This window comes from Rhinopithecus bieti, unplaced genomic scaffold (genome assembly GCF_001698545.2).
Source record: "Rhinopithecus bieti isolate Rb0 unplaced genomic scaffold, ASM169854v2 scaffold_13207, whole genome shotgun sequence".
NCBI lineage: Eukaryota > Metazoa > Chordata > Mammalia > Primates > Cercopithecidae > Rhinopithecus > Rhinopithecus bieti.
In genome coordinates, this window is record NW_016807866.1 from 2,690,961 (window position 1) to 2,717,379 (window position 26,419).

The window sequence follows — 26,419 nt, forward strand, 5'->3', positions numbered from 1 at the left end:
GGAGAATCGCTTGAACCTGGAAGGCAGAGGTTGCAGCGAGCCGAGATCGCGTCACTGCACTCCAGCCCGGGGCAGACAGCAAGACTCTGACTCAAAAAAAAAAAAAAAAAAAAAATCCATTGTATTGTTCTTTACATTCATTTAATTATGTAATCGCTAATTAATTGCTCGGTTGTTATAACAACCAATTATTTGATTATCTCATCATTTAAATTTTATTTTGCATATTTTCACAATGCACTTGATCTATTACTGAGTAATTTAATTAAATAATCATTCGAACGGTGGGCTCGAATTGTTTACGGATAAAGCTCGACGACCAAAGCCTAGCGACCGCTGTTCTGGAGCCCCTCGGCCTAGGGCCCGTGGCAGTTCTCTCCAAGGGACCATCTCGCCCCTCAGCCAAGTCGCCGCGAAAACGAGTGCCTCTGCCCCGCTCTCGCTCTGCACACAGGAACAGTCTGGTCGCTCAGCCACTTCCTCCTTCCAGCCTCATCTGGTTCCCAGGCCGCTGGGGACTCCCAACGCCACTATCCAAGGCTCTAGGGTCAGCAAGCGCCCCGGGCGGAGAAGGGCAAGGACGAAGAGCGCACGGCCACGACCCGGACCCCACCCACGCCCTCCGACTGCAGACATGGGGAAGACATGCAGGAACTCCAAGGTCGCTGGGTCTGCGCACGTGTGTGCCGCGATCCTGTGAAAGTCAAGGCCTCCCGTGAGGCGGGGTCTTCCTGGAATGCGATGGTGAACTGCGCCAGAGCGGCCACTGACCGGAAAGAGTTTGGAAGAAGACAAGGCAGGAGGCCTACCATTTCTAAGGCGCTCGAGCACAGGCGTGGTGCAACTAGAGGGGGCAATGGGAGCTTGGAGAGGAGGTGCTAGCTACGAGGAAAGGCGCGTGCGCGGCGGAATAGGGCGTGCGCGGAGGAATAGCGCGTGCGCGGAGGAATAGCGCGTGCGCGGAGAGGCGGTGCGAGCCAAGGGAAAGGCGCGTGCGCAGAGGGGCGATGAGAGCTAGGAGGGGCAGCGCGTGCGCAGAGGGGCGGTGTGGCTTAGGAGGGGGCAAAGGAAGCTAAGAGGAGTGGCGCTTTCGCGGAGATGTGACTGGTGGGACCTGCGGCGGCTCCCATATGATGGTCACCCTCCTGGGCGCGACGACCCTAGTGCTCGTCACCTTGGCGCCATGGGTGTTGTCCGCAGCCGCAGGTGAGAGGCGGGGAGGAGAGTCTCGGCGCAGGGCCGGGGTAGGGCGCGCAGCTGGGCTACCGGGGCGGCGATGGTGTTGGGGGAGACAGACGCCCAGCCTGGAAAACCTTCGATCCTCTTTGCCACGGCAAAGATTAAACCCGACTTGGGCTCGAAAATCAATCAGGAGAAAGTGGTGTTCTGGGTCCTCTGTCGCCGCTTGCCTGTGACGCGTGTACCGGTCCTTGGGCGCGCCCGGGTCCCCATCCCCGTGAAGTGGCAGTGCCAGAGCCTTGTTCGAGTTTGCTTCTTTCCGGGAAGGTACTGCGGCTCAGCTGGCCTGTTTGATACTAAACAAAACATTTCCCGAAATACATTTCCTCAATCTGGTAAATAGGCGCCCAGTCCCACGGGGGAGTGAGCTAAGTATGACCAGGATTTCTCTGCCCTCAGGATTCATACAGGCCAATAAGAAATGACAATCGGAGTGACTGAGGCATAATTCTCAGTCCTCAAGGTTTACTAATCCTGCTTCAGGGCGCATCCGGGGAAAAACATGAGCCACAGACACATCTGTGACTGGTTTTCCAGAGGTTTTCAGGAGGTGGGGCAGTGAGGCAGTAAGGCAAATAGTTCTGTGACACTTCAGTTAGTGCCCAAGAAATCTGTATTTTAAGATACCATGAGTGTGTTGAACAGAAAAATTTTGAGAGTAAAGGGAGTCAGTTATGCAGATGCCTCTGAGTAGGTGGAGTTTTTGACTTTGTTTTGCACCTGAGAAGGTAAGCTTGTAATTGACATTGTCAGTGTGGAAGGCCTGAATTAGTTTTTCAGGTTAACTTTGGAATGCCATTTGTTGAGAGGAGGGGTCCATTCAGTTGGTTGGGGGGCTTAGAATTTTATTTTGGTTTACATAACTACCTACTTTTCCCCAAAGAGATAATCATGTTCAAAACTCAATGAAACGTTTTCTCAATGAGATAGTAATGTTGCTCAGTCTTTCAGAAGTCATAAAATATTCACACTTTTAAACTAGTAAATGCAATTCTAGGACCCAGGACTAAGAAAACTATCCAAAATATGGGAAGACGTTTTATTTATATATATATATTTTTTTTTTTGAGAAGACAGCCTGTTGCCCAGGCTGGTATACAGAGGTGTGATCTCAGCTCACTGCAACCTGTGCCTCCCGGGTTCAGGTGATTCTCCTGCCTCACTCAGCCTCTTTGAGTAGCTGGAATTACAGGTGCACACCACCACATCTGGCTGTTTTTTGTATTTTTAGTAGAGATGGGGTTTTGCCTTGTTGGCCGGGCTGGTTTCGAACTCCTGACCTCAAACGAACCACTTCAGCCTCCCAAAGTGCTGGGATTACAGGCGTGAACCACCGCACGCGGTCTATTTATACTTTAGACTTTAGTTTTAGGAACTAGACTTAGGTTGTAGACCTGAAGTTACAGTTGGCATCCCCTTGTTTATGGGAAACCAGCAAATAATTGACTTAGGAATGATCTGTGGGGGTAGTCCTTCGCAGATGGCTGAGTCTTTTTATCTTTCCTTGGGGATTTGGCTGAAGCATTGTGCTAGTAACAACCATTCATTTGGAAGAGGGTGTTGCAGTCACTTGGCCTCTGGGCTTAACTACCTTCCCTTTTGTGTAAGAAAGTTGGGAGAGGTCCTGAGTTTTTCTTTTTTTTCTTTTACAAAATAGTAAAAGAAAATACAAAGGCAGGGCGTCACCAGGCTAATTTGCTGAAATCCTTCATACTTATCTGGGATGCATGAGGAAATCGCAACTATTATAAAGTTGATAAGAGACTGAGAGGTAATTTTGTAGTGAGGAGGGGTACCCAAAGAGAATCAGGGGTAGCATCCCAGTGCAGGAGTCCAGGTGGTCTGTGAGCCTGCGAGTGAGTTCAAAATACTTACCTGTTGTCTTAGGAAACCATATACCTGTGTGGTACATGATATACTATTTCTCAAACTTTTCCAGAAATATGTAGTATATTTTTCCTAGGATGTGGGTACTAGGGTCCCGGTGCATCCCGTAGTAATTTCTTTGAAGTCTTTTGTTTATGAAAAATTTGCATTAAACTCATGTTTCGTTTGATGTTAAAAGAGCTTTCCCAGAATTTTCATATAAAATTGACATTCCAGGAGGGTATGTGTTAAGAAATTAATTTAAAATTAGGTTAGAGGACAGGTGGCAAGATATAATTTATAGGCATTTAGCATTTCTTAAGCTCTTAACTGTGTGCCAGGCACTAATCTAAGTGTTTTAACAGTATAAACTCATTAAGCTTTCAGAGCCGTGTAGATACTGTTATCCTTATTTAACAGACAAGGAAACCGAGCAACTGAGAGATCAAGTGACTTGCCTGAGGCTGTATAGTCCAGTCCGTGGCTGAGTGGGGAAGTCAACCCTGGGTCTGGCCTAAGAGCCCTGGGGCTTAACCAGACTAGACTGTTTTCCTAAAGGCCAATTTAAATTCCTGATTGTCCACTTGTATGTTAAGGGCCTAATTATCAGTATCTTTCAGTTAACTGTGAGCCCAAAAATATCTGAGACAGGTCTCAAATCAACTTAGAAAATCTATTTTGCCAAGGTTAAGGATGCATCCATGACACAGCCTCAAGAGGTCCTGGCCACATGTGTCCAAGGCTCAGCTTGCTTTTATACATTTTAGGGAGACATAATATATCAATCAGTACATCGAAGATGCACATTTGATTGGTTCGATCTGGAAAGGCAGGACAAAAAGCAAGGCTTCCGGGTCATAGATAGATTTAAAGATTTTCTGATTGATACTTGCTTGAAAGAGTTATTATCTAAAAACCTGGAATCAATAGAAAGGAATGTCTGGGATGTCCCAAGGGGTTGTGGAGACCAAAATTTTATCATGCAGATCAAACTTGTCCAACCCACAGCCCACTGGCTGCATGCAGCCTGTGACAGCTTTGAATCCATCCCAACACAAATTTGTAAAACTTTCTTAAAATATGAGGGGTTTTGTTTGTTTTCTTTTCCTTTTTTTTTTCTTTTCTTTTTTTCTTTTTTTAGCTCATCAGATAGTGTATTTTATGTTTGGCCCAAGACAATTGTTCTTCCAGTGTGGCCCAAGGAAGCCAAAAGAGTGAACACCCTTGATGCAGATGAGGCCTGCAGATAGCAGGCTTCAGAGAGAATAGATTGTAACTGTTTCTTGTGAAACTTAAGGTCTGTGTTGATGTGAGTGGTGGTTGGCTTTTTCTGAATTCCAGAAGAGAGGAGGGTATAATGAGGCATAGCCAAACCTGCCTTCCCATCTTGGCCTGAAGTAGTTTTTCAGGTTAATTTTGGAATGCCCTTGGTCAAGAGAAGGGATCCATTCTGATGGTTAAGGGACTTAGAATTTTATTTTTGGTTTACACAACTACCTACTTTTTCCCTAAAGAAATAATCGTGTTCAAAACGGAATGTTTAAAACACAAGACCTTAAGTTTACAGCTCAAGCTGATCCTGAAAGTTAACTCAGTGAGATTATAATGTTGCTCATTCTTTCAGAAGTTGTATAAATATACCTTTTAGCCTAGTAAATGCAATTCTAGGACCCTAGATTAAGAAAACTATCAAAAATATGGGAAGACATTTACTTACATATTTGTACAGATACCTGTACTTGGATTTATATCAGACTTAAAAATATAGTACACCATTTTGGTCATCAAGATGAATGTGAAAAGTTGAAAGCAACCAAAATTATAAATACATTTATATATTAGATTAAATGTCCATTTATACATTTACATGTGGGGTAATAATTGTTAATATGCTAATATAAAACACATTAATATACTAGTAAATTAATATATTGTATGTTAATGTTCCATAACAATAATTTTATGAAAAAATTATTGAAAGGAGATTGCCAGTACTAACAGAGCAAAATCTGTGAAAACTAAAATCCTGTTTAATAACTTTATTTCCAAGCCCCTGTCCATTTATCAGTCAGTTATTTGTTGGTCTTCCAAGTGCCAACATGCCTTCATGAAGTTACCCATGTAACTTCAGGGTCTCCTTCCTTTAGCAGTAAAGGATTTTTTTTTTCTCCCTGAGGAAATCGCTAGCTGTACCCTATAACATTTTTTATTCTTGTCTCAAGGCCCGAAACTACTAGAATTATAATATTCTGCACAAGATATTGTAAATACTACAGATGCCATCAGATCTTTTGTTAAAGTCTGTAAACCCAGTTGCTACCCTTTGGCTGAATAGAATCTATAAATTCTAACAAATGGATGAGAAGCAAGTTAAGAATTCTAGAGTGGGATAAGGGGATGTGATGTATTCTATTCAGGGATGGAGTTTTAGAGACTCCAGGTATGAAACAGAAAATTGAGGATGGGGAGACCTGATGGGTATCACCTTAAATTAAAAAAAAAAAAAAAAATCAGAAAGTGTTTTCTCAGACGTCTACCCTTTTGACCCCATACTATAAGATCTAACTGGAAAGTGCAAGAAGCTGTCTCAATTAAGAAAGTTCTGGCCGGGCGCGGTGGCTCAAGCCTGTAATCCCAGCACTTTGGGAGGCCGAGACGGGCGGATCACGAGGTCAGGAGATCGAGACCATCCTGGCTAACACGGTGAAACCCCGTCTCTACTAAAAATACAAAAAACTAGCCGGGCGAGGTGGCGGCGCCTGTAGTCCCAGCTACTCGGGAGGCTGAGGCAGGAGAATGGCGTGAACCCAGGAGAATGGGCGTGAACCGGAAGGCGGAGCTTGCAGTAGAGCTGAGATCTGGCCACTGCACTCCCAGTCGGTGACAGAGCGAGACCTCCGTCTCAAAAAAATAAAAAAAAAAAAAAAAAAAAAAAAGAAAAGTTCTATACGGGAGCCCCTGTGGTAGAACAAGTCTACAATGAGATAACATGATTGCCCCAAGGCAGAAGTAAAAGAAATATTGTAGGAACCATAAATAAATTTAAAAGCTGGTCTTTTAAAAAATATATAGCTTATCAAAGTGAAAGATCAGTCCTTTGTAATATTAAAGGAGTTCCTGTGAGCCCACCATTATGCTGGATACTCTGAAAAAATGCAAATCAACTTTGAAACGATATAGATTCTGCCCTTAAGGAACTTGCAATCTAGTTTGAGATTTGTGTTTAACACAAAGAAGCAGTTTTTACAAATAACTTCTTTTGAGGATTCTGGAAAGATGGCAGGGTAGAAAGCAACAGGAATCTGTCTCCTCACCTAGACAAGAACTGTACTGGCAGAATCTGATGTAACTATTTTGGAACTCTGGAGTCTATTGAAGGCTTGCAACTTCCAAGGGGCAGGGCAGGCTTAGATGGTAAGTTGCAGTTAATTTTGGTCTATTTGAGCTCTTAGTACAGTAGCAGCTACCCATCTTCCACCTCTCAACCCTTGGCAGACAGCTATGCATGTTATTAGAGCAACCTGCACACAACTTACAGGAATCAGGTGAGCAAAAAGAAACCCACCATCCAGATCTGTGGGATCTGTGCTCTGATTACTCATTGCTCCTTCTCATCACAAAAGTGCAAAGAGATGGGCGGTTGTTGTTGTTGCACCTTACTCATTGTTACATCCCCCTCCCCACTCACTCCCCTGCCCCATGGATTTAAAGGGCCAGAAATCTCCCTCTGCTTCATTTTTCTCTTTCACTTTTGGGAGTCAGATACTAAAGACTAGAACATATAAAAATAACTGCACTTATGGGGAAAATTAGAAATTCACTGTACATACCTAGGGAAAGGCTAAGGAGAGACCTTAAGTTTATAGTTCAAGCTGATCCTTGGCACAGGATTAACAACAATTAAACAAAGCAAAACACACAGACACACACACACACACACACAGACACACACACACACACACAATGTAGTCTGAGAGAGTGATGTTAGCAAGATGGCCAACTAGAAGCCTCTACTGCTCGTTGCCTTATAAGACAGCCAGAGCAACAAATAAACAACTACATTTTAGCAAACTTAACTAAGAGTGCTAGAGTACATCAAAGAAGTAACAGAAATCCTAGTGAGCAGAGAAAAGTGGGATGGCCATATGGAGAATGGGAGGAAATACCAGGATTCCTAGGATCATCTGGGAACCAGGAGGAGCTTCTTCCTATGGCAAGGAGATAAGATCCCAGTAACCCCCAGCTACACCATGGGCACCAACAGATTTTACCACTGGGGTTCCTTAGAGTCTGGACAGCAACTAAGCCAAGCTGAGGAAGCTGCCTAGAGTCTGCATAGCTGCGTTCCCTCCAGAGAAGGAACCAACACTGTGCTCTACCTGCTGTGGCCCTCACAGCTACTATGCCACTCCATCTTGGAACTGGAACTACTTCTGGAGTGTGTCTTGCTTCGGAGACTTGTAGACATGGCTTCCTTTCATCTGAACCACCCCAGGCTGATGGCTTAACATCCCTAAGCTAAACTTTAAGCAGCTATTACACCCTTCCCTGTGGGGCTGAGTAGAGGTAGAACTACTCCACCTACTTCTACCCCACCTCCCTTGGGCTAGAGCTGAAGCAGCATCCTATTTCCTGGGAACACAGTACCTTGGCCACCCAGAGCAGTCATGCACCCCTGTGCCTAACCTGAAGTGGTATACTGCATTCCAGGGAAACAGGGCCTGAACCACCCAGAACAGTCACATTCCCCGGGCCTCAGCTGAAGGAGCACATCGCTCCCTGTAGAATCAGTGTCCTGTCCAAGCCAAGCAGCTGTGCATCCCAGGGCTGAGCTGATGTAGTACGCTATGTCTCAGGGAAACAGAGCAGTGGCTCAGCTGAGACACCCTGTTCTACAGGCCAAACAACTGTAGTACCCCGCTTCCCTGGAGCTGGACTAGTCTAGAGTCTGAGCTGCTGAGTGAGAGTCATCACTGTGCTGTTCCCTAACCCCCATTCCCAGCCCAAATAATAGCTATGCCCCACCATTTTGTAGTACTTGCTGCTGCAGCTACACCTGGTCTCACAGTCTGGGGTACCACTCATCCCCAGCTAGTCCAAGATTTAAAGTCATGACTTCATGGTGCCTCATCCTTTGGGACCTGTGTTGCCACTGAGCCCTATTAGCTCATGTTCCCAAATTAAAACCATATCCTGCTCCCCAGGCCCAAACCTCCAGGGAACCCCTTCTTTATAGTCAGGCCATTGCTATGCCCTGACCTCCAGAGGGGTAGAATCAAAGCTACAACCCATTCTCTGGGCCTGAGCTGCCAGGAAGCACCTCCAGGTCACAAATCCTGGCTCTGTGAGCAACCTACGTCCAACCCCTGCCACAGAGAGCAAACGCACCTCAGGAACCAAGTGTCTCAATAGGTTTGTGAGATCCTGAGCCTAGGACCTTTGCCCAGTAGCCACTCTGAGCACCTTCACCTGGAATCAAGAGCTGCTGCAGCTGCATATATATAGCCCCTGTCAGACCTGATACCAAGAGGTATCCCCTTGGCTAAGTCTCCCCATTGTGGGGAAGACAAGAATAGGAGGATCCTAAAAGCCTTCAACACTGAGGACATTAACAACCTACACTACCACTGCCCCAAACTTCTGCAGCCTAGGCCCTTGAGGCACCCATTTACTAATGACATTGAACACAGGTACAGCAGCTGCATGCAGACCATATCACTGCATCTGTCAGGAAACAGTCACCACACCTTTCGAAACCAGCATACTGAAACCCAACTGCTAATAAAAGACTTTGTCTTTGAAAGCCATTGTTTGTAGAGTTTGGAAGAGGTAATTATCTTATCAATGCAGAGACACAAAAACATGAAAAAGCGAGGAAATACGACACCACCAAAGGAAAGTAAGAACTCTCTAATGGTGGCCCAATGAAAAGAAGATCAACAGATTGCTGGAAAAGGAATTAAAACTAATGATCTTAAGGAAACTCAACAAGATACAAGAAAATACAGGCCGAGCGCAGTGGCTCAAGCCTGTAATCCCAGCACTTTGGGAGGCCGAGACAGGCGGATCACGAGGTCAGGAGATTGAGACCATCCTGGCTAACACGGTGAAATCCCATCTCTATTAAAAAATACGAAAAAACTAGCCAGGCGAGGTGGCGGGTGCCTGTAGTCCCAGCTACTCGGGAGGCTGAGGCAGGAGAATGGTGTAAACCCGGGAGGCGGAGCTTGCAGTGAGCTGAGATCCGGCCACTGCACTCCAGCCTGGGTGACAGAGTGAGACATCTCAAAAAAAAAAAAAGAAAAGAAGATACAGATAGTTCAACAAATCAGGAAAACTATTCACAATAGAAAAAATTCAACAAAAAAATCAAAACATGGTGAAGAAGAACCAAACAAATCCTGCAGTTGAACAATTCAATGAATTACATTTTAAAAATACAATAAAGTGCTTCAACAACAGACTTGGTAAAGCAGAAGAAAGAATCTCTGAACTTGAAGATATATCATTTGATACTACTCAGTTATAGAAAAAACAAGTGAAACCCTACGAGACAATTCATTAAATATGGGATATCATTAAAGGAACAAATGTTCATACTATGTAAGTTACAGAAAGAGGAGAAAAGGTAAAAGACATATACAAAGTATTTAATGAAATAATAGCTGAAAACTTCCCAAGTCTGGAGAGACAGACATCCAGATCCAGAAAGCTCAATGATTCCCAAATAGATTTAACCCAAAAAGGTTCTCTCCAAAGTACATTATTGTCTATTGTCAAAAGTCAAAGACAAAGAGAATTCTAAAACTAGCGAGAGAAAGGCATCAAGTCATATTTAAGAAAATCCCTATTCAACTAACAGCAGATTTCTTCACAGAAACCTTACAGTACAGGAGAGGATGGGATGATATACTCAAACAGCCAAGAATGCTATTCCTAGCAAAACTATCCTTCAGAAATGAGGGAGAAATAGAGTTTTTCCCAGACAAGCAAAAACTGAGGGAATTCATCACTGCTACCAGCCTTATGAGAAATGCTCCAGGGAGTCCTACATCTGGAAGTGAAAAGAGAGTAGTCAGTATAATTAAAACATGGAAAAGTATAAAACTCACTGATAGAGCAGATACACAAAGGAGAAAGAGAAAAGAATTAAACCTTATCACTAGAGAAAACCATCAAACCAAATGATAATAGGAGAGGAAGAAAGGAGCAAAGGATAGTATTAGAACACTATTAACAAAATGACAAAAGTAAGTGCTCAAATATCAATAATAATCTTGAATGTAAATAGATTATGTACTTAAAGAGAATGGCTAAATGAATATTTTTTAAATGACTCAATTATATGCTTTCTATAAGAAACCCACTTCACCTATAAAGACACATATAAACTGAAGTTGAAGGGATGGAAAAAGTTATTCCAAGAAAATAGAAACCAAAAGCTGTCAGGAATTGCTATACTTATGTCAGATTAAAAGACATTTAAGTTAAAAACTGTAAAAACAGATGAAGAAGGTTATTATATAATGATAAAGGAACCAATTCAGCAAGAGGATATAACAATTCTAAACATACATGTACCCAACACCAAAGCACCCAGATATATAAAGTAAATATTACTCTACGTAAAAGGAAAGATAGACTCCAATATGATAGTAGTTGGTGACTTGAGCACCCCACTCTCAGCATTGGACAGATCAGCAAACTCCAAGTACAGTGATCTCAAAGAGACCACACCAAGAAACATAGTCAAACTTTTGAAAGCCAAAGACAGAGAAGTGACTTGTCATACACAAGGGATCTTTGATAACATTATCAGCAGATTTCTTATCTGATACTTTGGAGGCCAGTGTATTCAAAGTGCTAAGAAAAACAAAACAAAACTCAAAACCCTGTATACGACAAAATTGGCCTCCAAAAGCGTAAGGAAATTAAGATGTTTCTAGATAGACAAAAGCTGAAGGAGTTCATTACCACTAGACCTCCCCTGCAAGAAATGCTTAAGGAAGTCCTGAAAGGTGAAATGAAAGGGCACTAGACAGAGGGGACAGTGCAGATTCAGGCACGTGCAATGGCTACTGGGAAAGACCCAGCCAGTGGGGCTATTGCCAGCATCCAGTCAGCTGCCGCCTTCCCTGACCCCAGTGTCAAGTGATGCGCAGGGTGATCCAGGTGTGAGGGGCAGCTGGATGTCCAGACTGAGGGCACTGGTGCCATCAGTGGCTATCCTGCCACTCAGTCCATGACCCAGGTGGTGATCCAGGGTGCTTACACCAGTTATGATGCAGTTAACACAGAGGTGACAGCTGCTGAGATACACTATACTTTCCCACCCCTGCAGTGGGAGATGGGGCAGAGGGTACCATATCAGGGAGTACAGCTGCTGTTGGTACTACCCAGGGCTCAGAGGCACTGCTTGGGCAGGTGACTCCTCCTGATACTGGTCAATTATTTGTGACGATGTTACCACAAGGAGTACTGCAGGGAGGAAGCCAGCACTTGATTGCCCCTAGGACTCACCCTTATTTTTCAGGACGTAACACCATTGTAAATCAAGAAGCATCTCTATCTATCTCTGAACATACAATGTGAAATCAAACTGAGGCCATAAAACAGTTGAACCTCATCGTAAGAGTGACTCATCAGTGTCACTTCTAAGGCCAAAAAAAATTCTATTTTTATGCAGAGACCATTCGTTTTTTAATTAAAAGACAACTCTTTTTCAAAAGGAAAAAAAGTCAACTTTTTTTTCAGCTCTCTCAGATGCAGAAATGTAATTACCAGCATCCCTGTGCTGGGAGCAGTCATTAGATTTTTTTAGATTTTAAAAATATACTTCATTATATTTTACTGTATTCATTCTTTAATCAGGGATGCGGGGGATAGAATAACATTTAGAATATCTATACAGTTTATATATAATGTTCTTATTTCTTGTTGCCTTTATAGGTGGAAAAAATCTAAAATCTCCTCAAAAAGTAGAGGTTGACATCATAGATGACACGTTTATCCTGAGGTGGAACAGGAGTGATGAATCTGTTGGGAATGTGACTTTTTCGTTCGATTATCAAAAGTATGTGACTCTACTTACTGATTTGTCAGAATGACCTGAATAATTTTTACAAGTTTAACACCATAATTTTCAGATTTGGAAAGTATTTAGTTTTTCTATTTTTTAGAAATGTTATGCCTATTTTACATAATATTTTTAACTTTGTTTCTGTAGAGACTTAGTCAAATACATCTTTGGGTGTTGAAGCAAAAAATTGGGGATGGGGGTGGTAGACAGCATCTCTAACCCATAGCCATTCCTTCTTTCTTCTGGGTGTTCCAACTTCTTTCAATATAAGTTGGGATCTGAACTAGGGTGTATCTTGAGGATATGGCATAGTACTCCAAAAGGCCCATCCAAGACCTTGGAATAGGCTACAAGGTTTCCTGTGATCAGGCTTTCCTATTATCTCCATGATATACTATATTTTAATTTTAGATACCCTTTGTTTTTTTTGAGATGGAGTCTTGCTGTGTCACCCAGGCTGGAGTGCAGTGGCACAATCTTGGCTCACTGCAACCTCTACTTCCCGGGTTCAAGCGATCCTCCTGCCTCAGCCTCTCAAGTAGCTGGGACTGCAATCACGTGCCACCATGTCTGGCTAATTTTTTTTATTTTTTAGTAGAGATGGGGTTTCACCATATTGGCCAGGCTGATCTCAAACTTCTTACCTCAGGTGATCTGCCCACCTCAGCCTCCCAAAGTGCTGGGATTACAGGTGTGAGCCACTGCCCTGGCCTAGATACACTTTATAAGTATATTGTTAACTGGGCATGGTGGCGCGTGTCTGTAATCCCACCTACTTGGGAAGCTGAGGCAGAAGAATTGCTTGAACCCAGGAGACAGAGGTTGCCGTGGGCCAAGTTTGCACCACTGTACTCCAGCCTGGGAGACAGAGCAAGACTGCATCTCAAAGATAAAAAAATAAAAAAATAAAAATCAATATATTGGACCTTGCATTTCTAAAGACTCAGTTTTTCTGGAGTGTTGATGTCTCTTCCTTAGTACTTTCTACTTAATTATTCAAGAGGAGAGGCAGGCAGAAGGAGGAATATAGAAGGAAACACAGATCAGGAAGTACAATACTTTGCCTTCTGGTTATGTGTTGGGGCCCCACCTGCTAACCATGTTCCCCTGTCCAAGAAAAAGCAGGCAGTGAAGAAATAAGGCATTAGGCCCTCCGTAATCAGGATCCCACCACTTCAGCCACAGCTGTGACACTATTGTTCTCGAGTTGTAACTAAAACTGGGATATGTATCTCACAGCTTCAGTAATTGTGTATGCATATGTATACACACACACTGTATATATAATATATACACTATATATACACATGCTGTATATATACATATACACACATTGTGTATACATACACATACACACTATATATATACACACACACACATTCATCTATGACTTTTCTCAGAATTGATCATTTAAAATTTTTTATCTCGAGATTTTCATTAAATTGAACTTTGATTTTGGTTACCAGTTTTGTTTTTTCCCTTAGTTTGGAATTTCCTTATGAACAACTATTTTAGGTAGAGAAGGAATTATTTCAGATACCCTTATTTAATGTTACTTGTGTAAAGAAACTGTTTGCAAAATATGCATCCAATAAGAGCTTAATATCCAAGGACTCAATCAACAACAAAACCCAAATCCTTCAAAAGGTAGGCAACAGATAAGAATAGATATTTTTCAAAAGAAAACATACAATGGCCAACAGGTTTATGAAAAAATCGTCAACATCACTAATCATCAGAGAAATGCAAACAAAACCCACCATGAGATATTGTCTCCCCCAGGTCAGAATGGCTGTTACTAAAAAGTTAAAAAAGGCTGGGCATGGTGGCTCACGCCTGTAATCCCAGCACTTTGGGAGGCCGAGGCGGGTAGATCACCTGAGGTCAGGAGTTCGAGACCAGCCTGACCAACATGGCAAAACCCCGTCTGTACTAAAAATATAAAAATTAGCCGGATGTGGTGGTGCTTGCCTGTAATCCCAGCTACTCGGGAGGCTGAGGCAGGAGAATCGCTTGAACCCAGGAGGCAGAGGTTGCAGTGAGCTGAGATCGTGCCTCTACACTCCAGCCTGGATGACAGAGCAAGACTTCATCTCAAAAAAAAAAAAAAAAACCAACAAATATTGAATATATTTCATGCAAAACACTCTTCTGACTGCTTAGAATGCCTCAGTGAACAGGAGAGGCAAAGATGGCATGAAGTTATATTAAGCAACAGATTTCATGAAGTAAATATTACATTAGTTACATATTCATATTTCATATTCTGTTCTGAGCTAATTATTGCATGTGATTTTTTTTTTTTTTTTTTTTTTTTTTTGAGATGGAGTCTTGCTCTGTTGCCCAGGCTGGAGTGCAATGGTGCAATCTTGGCTCACCGCAACCTCCGCCTCCCAATTTCAAGCAATTCTCCTGTTTCAGCCTCCCAAGTACCTGGGATTACAGGCATGCACCCCACGCCTGGCTGATTTTGTGTTTTAGTACAGACGGGGTTTCTCCATGTTGATCAGGCTGGTCTCGAACTCCTGATCTCAAGTGATCCACCCGCCTCCACCTCCCAAAGTGCTGGGATGACAGGTGTGAGCCACTGCATCCAGCCAATAATGATTTTTTAAAGAAAATATAAAAGTAGCTTCTGCTGCAATATCTTGATTAGATGTGAAACAATTTTAATGGAGCATGCATCAGCATCTCCTGAAATAGGAAAGACAGATGTGAACAGTGAGGTTGGGTTGAAATTATATTAAGTTTCAAATTTTTGATAAGGTTTTCTGTTTAGAACAAGAGTTTCTGGATTTTTAGAAATAGTTTCTGATGTGGAACCTTTTCAAGAATGTTTAAGATATGTTTAATGCCAGCTCTAATCTCAGGCCTCAGATATGTAAAGTGGAAGTGAAAACTGGCCAAGAATGAAGTATTTCATATGCTAGTGTATATTTTTGGTAATTTCTTTAAAATGTTTCCGTTTTGAAAAATAAGGTAGACTTGTATTTGGTTCAGCAGCAAAATTATTTTGGTATTATCTCTGGTTTCTAGTATCTAAATCATCTTTAAAATGGCATCTGTGATATTATTAAAAATAAATAAATAAATCAGCTAATGAATTAGGCTTGACAAAAATGCCTTCCCAGAAGATAGTTTCCCTGCTACTTTTACAGTCGATGGGCTTAACATAGGTAAAAGCTTTGAAATCTGCTAAATTGGCCAGGTATGGTGGCCCACGCCTGTAATCCCAGCACTTTGGGAGGCTGAAGTGGGCAGGTCACCTGAGATGAAGAGTTTGAGATCAGTCTAGCCAACATGGCAAAACCCCATCTCTACTAAAAAAAAAAAAAAATACAAAAATTAGCCAGACGTGGTGGCACACGCCTGTAATCACAGCTACTCGAGAGGCTGAGGCAGGAGAATTGCTTGAACCTAGGAAGTGGAGGTTGCAGTGGGCCAAGATTGCTCCACTGCACTCCAGCCTGGGCAGCAGAGTGAGACTCTGTCTCAAAAAAAAAAAAAATGAAATCTGCTAAGTTCATTTCTATCCCTCACTTTCCCTGCAAGCTCTTCTTCCCCTTTCTGGGCAACATGCTCTTTTCTGCTTTAGGCACCCCCTGCCCACTTGATTTCTTAATGTTTGCCCCTTTTTCAAAAGGAATAATCTAATATCAATCACTCACTTCAGCTTTTTGATTGGCCAGTTCCACTTCCAAAAATTAATTTGTTTATGTAAACGTTTTAAGCGGGTTCTGATGATGTAATAGAAGAAATTACGGAGACAGGCAAGCAGAAGGGATGGTTTTTGGAGAGGGCTGTGGAAACCCTGAAACCATACTGATTCCGAGGTCTTTCTTAGGGAAGTCTATTCATAGGAGGAGGTCAGAAAGGAATCATCCAATCCAATTCTCCAATTTCTATTTAATTTTATTTTATTAGAGACAGGGTCTTGCTTGGTTGCTGAGGCTGGATTGCAGTGATATGATCATAGCCTACGGCAGCCTGCAGCCTTGAACCCCTGTGCTCAAATGACCCTCTCACCTCAGCCTGCCTAGCCGCTAGGACTATGAGCACATGCCACTATGCCCTTTTTTTTTTTTTTTTTTTCCTCATAGAGACAGGGTGTGCTATGTTGACCAGGCTCCGAACTTTCAATAAGGAAAATAAGATCCAGAAACACAAAACAGTTTACCAAAAGTCACACAGCTATTTTTAACAGAGCCAACATACTAAATCCACTTTTACCTTATGGGTCATTTATTTCTCTGCTTCCTTGAAATCATAAAGCAACCACCCACAAAATTATATAAAGAACTGTATTTTAAAATTCAATTTTATAAGTAATAACTTGGCTTATATGCATTGAAAAAGAGTGGAAGGGTGTACCCTAAAATGTTAATAGGACATTAGCTCAAGTAGAAGAAATAACTCTTAAACTAAAAATAGAAATAACTCTTAAACGAGTTACTAAGAGTTAAGAAGTAACTCTTAAACCAGTAAATAGAAAGTATTTGACACTTATATTTATACATTTGCTCACTCATTCATTTGTGTGTTTTACTTTAAAGACCTGGGATGGATAATTGGATAAAATTGCCTGGATGTCAGAATATTACTAGTACCAAATGCAACTTTTCTTCGCTCAAGCTGAACATTTATGAAGAAATTAAATTGCGTATAAGAGCAGAAAAAGAAAACACTTCTTCATGGTATGAGGTTGACTCATTTACACCATTTCGCAAAGGTAAGAAAAAGTTGCTAGCTGAATTATATTCTTTAGTAAATATTGCCAGAGTAGTTCACTTTCCAAGCCATTCATTTGCATGATGCAAAATCTAACATCTTGTAAAAAGAACAAAAATTCCCTTAAACCTGTATCTTCTTCCTGCTATGGCTCCATTTTTCCTACTTTCCCTGTAGTAGTGGTTCTCAAAGAGTGGTCCTCAAGGCCCTTTCAGGGGCCATAAAGACAAACCTGTATTTATGAAAATCTAAGACTTACTTGCCCTTTTATTTTGGTTCTTTCTTGTATTCACAGTGGAGTTTCCAGAAGAGGCTGTTTGATGTGTGATGTGGTGGTATGGTCCTGATTAATATAGAATTCAATGTGAAATTCATCTGCCTTCTTTATTAATCCCAACATTCAAAAGATTTGGAAAAAAATGTAAAATAGCACCACTCTGAAGTTTTATGTTCCTTGTGGCAAATGTTTGTTACCATAAAATAGGTTTATCATTGTTATTTCTTTTTCCTTTTCTTTCTTTTTTTTTTTTTTGAGACAGAGTTTTGCTCTTGTTGCCCAGGCTGGAGTGCAATGGCACGATCTTGGCTCACTACAGCCTCTGCCTCCCGGGTTCAAGTGAGGCTCCCGCCTCAGCCTCCCACATAGCTGGGATTACAGGCATGTGCCACCATGCCTGGCTAATTTTGTATTTTTAGTAGAGACAAGGTTTCTCCATGTTGGTCAGGCTGACCTCGAACTCCCAACCTCAGGCGATCTGCCCACCTCAACCTCCCAAAGTGCTGGGATTGCAGGTGTGAGAAACCACGCCCAGTCCATTGTTATTTCTTAATGGATTAATTAGTTAAAATGGATTGAAAACTTTACCAGTTTTAATGTTTAATATGCTAATATAAAAAGATACAGCCCACATAAATAATGGCTGTTTTGGATTCTCGATAATTCCTTTAAGAATGTAAAGGAGCTGAGTGTAGTGGCTCACACCTTTAATTCCAATACTTTGGGAGGCTGAGGTGGGAGGATCACTTGAGGCCAGAAGTTAAAGACCAACCTAGGCAACATAGTGAGACCCCATCTCTACAAAAAATATATAAAAATTAACCAGGCATGGTGGTGCACAGCTGTAGTCCCAGCTATTCAGGAAGCTGAAGAGGGAGGATCACTTGAGCCTGGGAAATCAGGGTTGCAGTGAGCTGTGTTTGTGCCACTGCACTCCAGCCTGAGCAACAGAGCTAGACCATATATCAAAAAAAGGTGGGGATCCTGAGACCAAAAGGCTTGAGAACCACTGCCCTTTACCAAGAATGATCTGTACTCCGTTTCTATACTACTTACCTTCCCATTCCCTCTCAGTCCGCTCCATTCAAATGCTGTTCCTCATCACTGTTAAAACCACTCTTTTTGGCCGGGTGCAGTGGCTCAGGCCTGTAATCCCAGCACTTGGGGAGGCCAAGGCGAGCGGATCACAAGGTCAGGAGATTGAGACCATCCTGGCTAACATGGTGAAACCCTGTCTCTACTAAAATACAAAATAAGTAAAAAAAAAAAAAAAAAAAAAACTAACCGGGCTTGATGGCGGACGCCTGTAGTCCCAGCTACTTTGGAGGCTGAGGCAGGAGAATGGCATGAACCCCGGAGGCGGAGCTTGCAGTGAGCTGAGATCGTGCCACTGCATTCCAGCTTGGGCAACAGAGCGAGACTCCATCTCAAAAAAAAAAAAAAACATTGTTCTCAAGGTCACAGCAGCCTCCACAATGCCAAGCAAATTCCCAGTCCTCTTCTGGCTTCATCCCTCAGTAGCACAGATGTGGTCATCACTCAGTTTTTCCTTTACTGGATCTCTAGGGCACTGCTCTTTCCTGGTTCTCTGCTCACTGATCGCTTCATCTTCCCGACTTTTCAGTGTTAGACTACTGCTGGGCTCAGTCATTGAACCTCTTCTCTTTCTGTATCCCTCCACTGGTGATCGTACAGCTTTCTATGCTATCTGTGTGCTCTTAACTCCCAGAAGTGGCAGGCACATAGTAAGTGCTCAGAATTATTTGTCGAATGAAGGTTTTGGCATTGTATTAATAAAGTTCCAAAGTAACTGTTTTGATTTTTTTTTTTTTTGCAGCTCAAATTGGTCCTCCGGAAGTACATTTAGAAGCTGAAGATAAGGCAATAGTGATACACATCTCTCCTCCTGGAACAAAAGATAGTGTCATGTGGGCTTTGGATGGTTTAAGCTTTACATATAGCTTAGTTATCTGGAAAAACTCTTCAAGTGTAGAAGTAAGCATTATTTTTACGTTTGTTTAATCAATGTGAGAGAAAAATTAGGTGAATTAATCCTAAAATTTGACTTTATACTTTTTTAAAGAACTAACTTATATTTTTATTATAGGAAAGGATTGAAAATATTTATTCCAGACATAAAATTTATAAACTCTCACCAGAGACTACTTATTGTTTAAAAGTTAAAGCAGCACTACTTACGTCAAGAAAAATTGGTGTCTATAGTCCAGTACATTGTATAAAGACCACAGGTAAGGAAGGTGTTTTGTTTTAGTTTCAATAAGTATATATACAAATTGTCAATTTTGGCATCTTTCCCATATTGCTGAATGGGACATATATTAACATGATAGGTTAATATATGTTTAAAACATTGTAACATTTACATAAGCAAAATAAATGTTATTTGGGATTTTTGTCTCAAATAGTAATGAAAATTAATTCTACTTAAAAGTTCAGGCTGGGCGTAGTGGCCCACACCTGTAATCCCAACACTTTGGGAGACTGAGGTAGACGGATCACTTGAAGCCAGAAGTTCGAGAACAGCCTGACCAACATGGGAAAACCCCGTGTCTACTAAAAATAAAAAATTAGCTGGGCATGATGGCATCCGCCTGTCGTCGTAGCTACTTGGAGGCTGAGGCACAAGAATCCCTTGAACCTGGGAGGTGGAAGTTGCAGCGAGCCAAAATCGCGCCACTGCACTCCAGTGGGGAGCAAGTCGGACAAAGAATAAGACTCCTTCTTAGAAAAAAAAAAAAAGTTCAAATATTTTGTAATGACAAAACTTTTCATTTGTTCAGAATCCACATAAAGCGGGAGGTAGCTGAACTATGAGTTCTGCAAATGGGAAGAAAAGGGGGGCAAGTAGTTGCTAGTAGACAAGTCATTCTTCCAGCAAGCATACTTCTGTACGTGGGATGTTAAAATAGGAAAGCATCCTGATATGTTTAGTCAGTAACATCTTTCCAATAATTAAGGTCAAGGACGGGAGCTGGGATTTGTTTAATTGTAAATTTCATTTGCTTTATTTTTTTAATCAAACATTACAGAAGGGTTTAAAGTGAAGTCTTTTCTTCCTCCCTTCTTATCCCCAATTCCATTCACCAGAGGTAAGCATTGCTTGGCAGTTTGTGTATATCCTTTCACAACTTTTTTCAGGGCTTATGTAAGCATATATACAGATCCACAGTTTCTTGGGTTTTGTTTTTTAAATTACAAAATAAAACCTTACTAGTTGTACTTTACAGCTTGCTTACTTAACCCAGTTTGTTGGGGATATCATTCTATATCAGGCAATACAGATCTGTTACATTCTTCATTTGATCATAGCCATCTATTGCATTCTTTTTTTTTTTCTTTTTTTTTGGGGACAGGGTCTCACTCTGTTGCCCAGACTGGAGTGCAGCGGCTCAGTCTCAGCTCACTGCAACCTCTGCCTCCCAGGTTCACGTGATTCTCCTGCCTCAGCCTCCCAAGTAGCTGGGATTACAGGTGTGTGCCATCATGCCTGGCTAATTTTTGTATTTTTAGTAGAAACGGGGTTTCACTGTGTTGGCCAGGCGGATCTTGAACTCTTGACCTCACGTGATCCATCCACCGCAGCCTCCCAAAGTGCTGGGATTACAGGTGTGAGCCACTGCACCTGGCCTGTCGTCTTTCAAATGATTGCGTAGTATTACACAGTGTGAATACAAACCGTCCTTAACTAGTACCTTATAATGATAAAATGTGAGCCTTTATCTTCTTGCCAGTTATCTCACTTGAGTAAAAATGTATGCTTTTTTTATCTGTTCTTTGGCTTCTAGTTGAAAATGAACTACCTCCACCAGAAAATATAGAAGTCATTGTTCAAAATCAGAACTATGTTCTTAAATGGGATTATACATATGCAAACATGACCTTTCAAGTTCAGTGGCTCCAGTAAGTTCTATTCTATGAATTTCCTTTTGCCCAGTTTGTTTTGATTATGCTTCTTTTCACTCTGCTTCAGTCACCAGGTCCTTGCACACAGAATGACCGACTGGGAGGTGGGTACGATATATTGGAAACATGAGAAATCTCATTTCTAACCCCAGTTCAGCCAGTAACTAACTGGATGGCATTGAGCTAATCGCTTAACCTCCATGGGCCTCAATTTCTTCACTTGTAAAATAGATGGATTCTAATATCTGGGGTTCTTACTGGCTTAAGAAAAAAAAAAATGTGGCTAGTTGCGTGTGTTATTTCCGCAATCTGGAACACTTACACTTGACCCTGATGTTTTTCTTCAGAACTCTCTTCTTCCATGAGTCCTTAAAATGATCTCAGTCCACTCACATGTTCAATTCAAAAAATTAGCCTTCCTCATTTCTTTTTTACTTTAGTGGTTTTGACAAAATTTTGTAGTAGTTACTTCAGTGGGAAAGAAAGTTGGAAAGAACTGTGTTCTATGTGGTTGAGCAGAGGCTAGCTAAACACGGATGATGTCTAGGCACTGCATAAATGAAAGAGAACTAGGCTGGTGCAGTGGCTCATGCCTATAGTCCCAGCTACTCAGTGGGCTGAGGCAGGAGGATTACTTGAGGCCAGGAATTGAGGCTGCAGTGTGCTATGATCACACCTGCAAGTAGCCGCTGCACCGCAGCCTGGGCAACATAGTGAGACCCCCATCTCTAAACATTAAAATTTGTAAAAAAAAAAGTGATAAAAGAGAACTGCATGTAGTTTATACTGATTGGAAAATTGTAGGAGATGAATAGAGAGAAAAAAAGAAGAGGAAAATTAAGTGGAAGGAAAAATGGGTTATGGGGAGAAAGGAAATGGAAAGAAAGATAGACTGGTGGCAGAGGAGTAGAGAGCAAAGGCAAGTATAGCTAAGACAGGAAACGAAAAGTCAGAAGAAACTGGAAAGAAGCAGAAAAAATGAGGGAGAAGGGAAGCGGGAGTACTGCTATGATCAATTTCTCTCTATCTTTTAGTGTTCATTTTGAACCAAGGTGACCAGTAGAATGGAAATGCATTTATGTGCATATGTGCCCCACAGTGCATATATAACCTCACAAACCAGTCAGGAGACTGTTCAGTAACCTTTTGTGTATACCTCACTTTCAGAAGTGAGTAAATAATAGGGTCACCAAATAGATAATGAGCGGTGTTTCTGATGCTGATCTCTAAGCTGCTTTGGGGCACTTAGCATATTGTACAAAGCACTGAAGAAACGGAAAGAGTCAACAGAATCACACATGGTTCTAGAAATCGAAAGCAGTTAGCGGACATTGCAAAGTGTTGTATGGTTTCAGACTAAAGAGTGGTATACAAATTATAAGGGTTGCAGAAATTGAAAATGTAAAGGTGAATAGGGGCTGAAGAGACCAAAGAAGCCATAAGAAAAGAGATGAGGTAGGAACAAGGCCTTGATTGTTAATTCCGATTTTTTTCGAATAGACAAGTATTAGATGTTTTCTGTTTCTGTAACAAATTACCACAGACTTAGCAACTTAAACAGCTATTTATTGTCTCAAAGTTTCTGTGAGTCAGGAGTCCAAGCGTGGCTTAGCTGGGTCTTCTGCCAAGCAGTCAAGGAGTCAATCAGTCATACAAGACTGGGGGGCCGCTCCCAAGCTCACATGTTGTTGGCAGAATTTATTTCTAGAACTCATGGTGGCTCACTTCTTAGAGACCATCAGGAAGGGAGAGTCTGACCTCTAGATCCTTTTTTTGTTTGAGAGGGAGTCTCACCCTGTCGCCTAGACTGGAATGCAGGGGCACGATCTCGGCTCCCTGCAACCTCCCCCTCCCGAGTTCAAGTTATTCTTCTGCCTCAGCCTCCCGAGTAGCTGGGACTACAGGTGTGCACCACCACACCCAGCTAATTTTTGTAGTTTTAGTAGAAATGGCGTTTTACCATGTTGGCCAGGCTGGTCTCGAACTCCTGACTTCAGGTGATCCACCCGCCTCAGCCTCCCAAAGTTCTTGGATTACAGGCATGAGGCACTGCGCTCAGCCAGTTTTTTTGTATCTTTAGTAGTGACAGGGTTTCTCCTTGTTGGCCAGGCTGTTCGAAAACTCCTGGCCTCGAGTGATCCGCCCACCTCAGCCTCCCAAAGTGCTGGGATCAGAGGTGTGAGCCACCGCGCCCGGCGAAACCCTCTTTGAAGGGGCTCGTCTGATCAGGTCAGGCCCACCCAGAATAGTCTCTCATTTGATTCAACTGATTTGGGACCTGAATTACATCTGTGAAATGGCTTTTCTTCTGCCACTCAATGTAACCTCATTATGAGAGGAGGACCTCCAACGTATTTACAGGTCCTGCCCATACTCAAGAGGAGGGGATCATACAGGATGTGTGCACCAGGGGGCAGGAATCTTGGGGGCCATCTCAGAATTTTGCCTTCTTCAGTGGGAAGGATGTCCTTCTAGAGTAGCAGAACATGTGGACACCAGGTTGAAATGGGAAGAAAGCTGAATAAGTAGAATGGGACAAGATTAGGGTCAACCTCAGGCTATCCTGTAGGCTTTTGGGGACTTTGTGTTGGGGTGATGGGTAACCTGCGCTCTGGATTTGAGGAAGGTGTGCACAGCAATGTGGTATGTGGGAGAGTGGACTAAGGAGACACTAGAGAGAGACAAGGAAACCAGTCAGGAGGCTATTAGAGTTCTGGGCTTGAACTGAGATGCTTTTGGCTCCTGGTTCCTGGGCAAGTTATTTAACCTCTTTAGTCTCGTACTTATACTTGCTCTCATAACCCTGCAGTGTGTCTCTATTTTAGTACTTATCCATTGGTATGCTGGCGCATGTTTAGCAACTGGCTTTCCAGAATGAAAAAGTCCTATTTTGTAGTGTTTGCTGACTTTCGTAATATAAATATTCCCACCATGGCCACTTTCAAGCCACCAGCCTGATGTCCCTGAACGTGGAGTTGGGAAGATATGCACAGTAGCACACCACTGTCATATAGCTACAATAGATAAAGATAGCCCCAAGAGCTTAGACAATAAAATGTAGTAAAATAGTTAGGACAAGATGAATTTATTTATCACCTCTGTCTTTAAAACAATTTTATTTGCAAATATTTATAACTTAATTTTAATAATGGTTTTTGTTGAAAAACCAGTTTGCACTTTGGGAGGCCGAGGTAGGTGGATCACCTGAGGTCAGGAGTTCGAGACCACCCTGGCCAACATGGCGAAACCCCGTCTCTACTAAAAATACAAAAATTAGGCAGACCTGGTGGTGTGCGCCTGTAATCCCAGCTACTCAGGGGGACAGAGGCAGGAGAATTGCTTGAACCCAGGAGGCAGAGGTTGCAGTAAGCCAAGATCCTACCACTCCACTCCAGCCTGGGTGACAGAGCGAGACTCGGTCTCAAAAAAAAAAAAAAAAACAAAAAACCAGCTTGCAGCATTCCTGGAAATTCTAACTGATAGATGTTCTTGCACATTGACATAAGCCACCTGCAGCAGAGCACAGCATGATCACAGTGTGGAACAATGTTTGGCTTTCTTTTATGTTAGATGCATATCTCTTCCATTGTTTGTGAGTTTCCTGAGGGTGGCTTCTATTTATTTCTGTAACCTTAGCCCCTATCAGTGTCTGGCATATTGTACATACTTAATAAATATCTATTGAATTCATGTGTGGTTGAGTTTAAAATTGTTTGTCTTAAAAGTGCCTTTTAAAAGGAACCCTGGAAACCATTTGTATAAATGGAAACAAATACGTGAGTGTGAAAATGTCAAAGCGACCCAGTGTGTCTTTCCTCAAAACATTTTCCAAAAAGGAATTTACCTTCTCCGTGTACAAGCATCTGATGGAAAGAACACGTCTTTTTGGTCTGAAGAGATAAAGTTTGATACTGAAATACAAGGTAAAGCAGTAGTTTTTACTGGAGATTGTAATTCTCTTGATTTGGTACAAGTTCTTAAAATTGTTTTTCTAATTGAACATTATTTCTTTACACATTTTTTCTAGCTTCCCTACTCCCGCCAGTCTTTAACGTTAGATCCCTTAGTGATTCATTATGTATCTCCATCGGTGCTCCACAACGGTCTGAAAACAAGCCTGTGATCCAGGATTATCCACTGATTTATGAAATTCTTTTTTGGGAAAACACTTCAAAGGCTGAGGTAAAAAGACTGTATAGTATAATTTTGTAACTTAGAGTTATAACGGTGATTTAGGTAAATAAAGCTTGAATTTAAAATTGGGGGAAATTTTTAAACTTTTATGTGGGCTGGGTGTAGTGGCCTGTAATCCCAGCACTTCAGGAGGCCAGGCGAGAGGATCACTTGAGCCCAAGGGTTTGAGACCAGCCTGGGCAAAATAGGGAGACCCTGTCTCAAATAAAAATTTTTAAAAACTTACCTGGCAGGGGAGATACCATGATCACGAAGGGGTTTTCCCAGGGCGAGGCTTATCTATTGCACTCCGGATGTGCTGACCCCTGCGATTTCCCCAAATGTGGGAAACTCGACTGCATAATTTGTGGTAGTGGGGACTGCGTTCGCGCTTTCTCCTGTAAAAAAAAAAAAAAAAAAAAAAAAAAATTAGCCTGGTGTGGTGGCGTGCATCTAATATTCCCAGCTACTTGGGGTGGGAGGATCGCTTGAGCTTCAGAGGTCAAGCTTGCAGTGTGCCATGATCATGCCACTGCACTCCAGCCTGGGTGACAGAGTGACTGACAGCCTGTCTTAAAAAAAAAAAAAGGCCGGGCACAGTGGCTCACGCCTGTAATCCCAGCACTTTGGAGGCTGAGGTGGGTGGATCATGAGGTCAGGGGATCGAGACCATCCTGGCTAACACATGAAATCCCATCTCTTCTAAAAATGCAAAAAATTAGCTGGGTGTGGCAGCAGGCCCCTGTAGTCCCAGCTGCTTGGGAGGCTGAGGCAGAGCTTGCAGTGAGCCGAGATCGTGCCACTGCACTCCAGCCTGGGCAACTGAGCAAGACTCCATCTCAAAAAAAAAAAAAGAGTGATTAACTCAGATATTTACAGAATGAAGAACATGAGCATTTTTCATGTTTTGTACTATAGAGTTATGGGTGAGCTACATCTGGGCCCCAGTTTGCTTTTAAAATGCAGATTCCTGAGCCTGTTGTTGCTGAATCATTATCTCTGGGAATGGAGCTCAGGAATTTGCATTTTTTTAACATGATTCCCATGTATTCATCTAAATCCGGGTTTCTCAGCACTACTGACGTTTGGGCTGGTTAGTTAGTTCCTGGGGTGGGGGGGGGGGGGGGGGGCCG

The 26,419-nt window shown here is 42.2% G+C and overlaps 1 protein-coding gene across 1 annotated transcript in view; it reads left to right on the forward strand.

The window, feature by feature from the left end:
* Positions 1-992: 992 nt before the first annotated feature.
* Positions 993-26,419, forward strand: part of IFNAR1 (interferon alpha and beta receptor subunit 1) — a 32,921-nt gene continuing 7,494 nt past the window's right edge. Inside the window, exons 1-8 of the mRNA XM_017883925.1 lie at positions 993-1,206; positions 12,055-12,178; positions 16,738-16,913; positions 19,027-19,184; positions 19,297-19,438; positions 20,996-21,110; positions 24,852-25,036; positions 25,141-25,295. Of these exons, the coding sequence (XP_017739414.1) occupies positions 1,131-1,206; positions 12,055-12,178; positions 16,738-16,913; positions 19,027-19,184; positions 19,297-19,438; positions 20,996-21,110; positions 24,852-25,036; positions 25,141-25,295 (1,131 nt within the window). The 5' untranslated portion in view covers positions 993-1,130. The remainder of the gene's footprint in view (positions 1,207-12,054; positions 12,179-16,737; positions 16,914-19,026; positions 19,185-19,296; positions 19,439-20,995; positions 21,111-24,851; positions 25,037-25,140; positions 25,296-26,419) is intronic.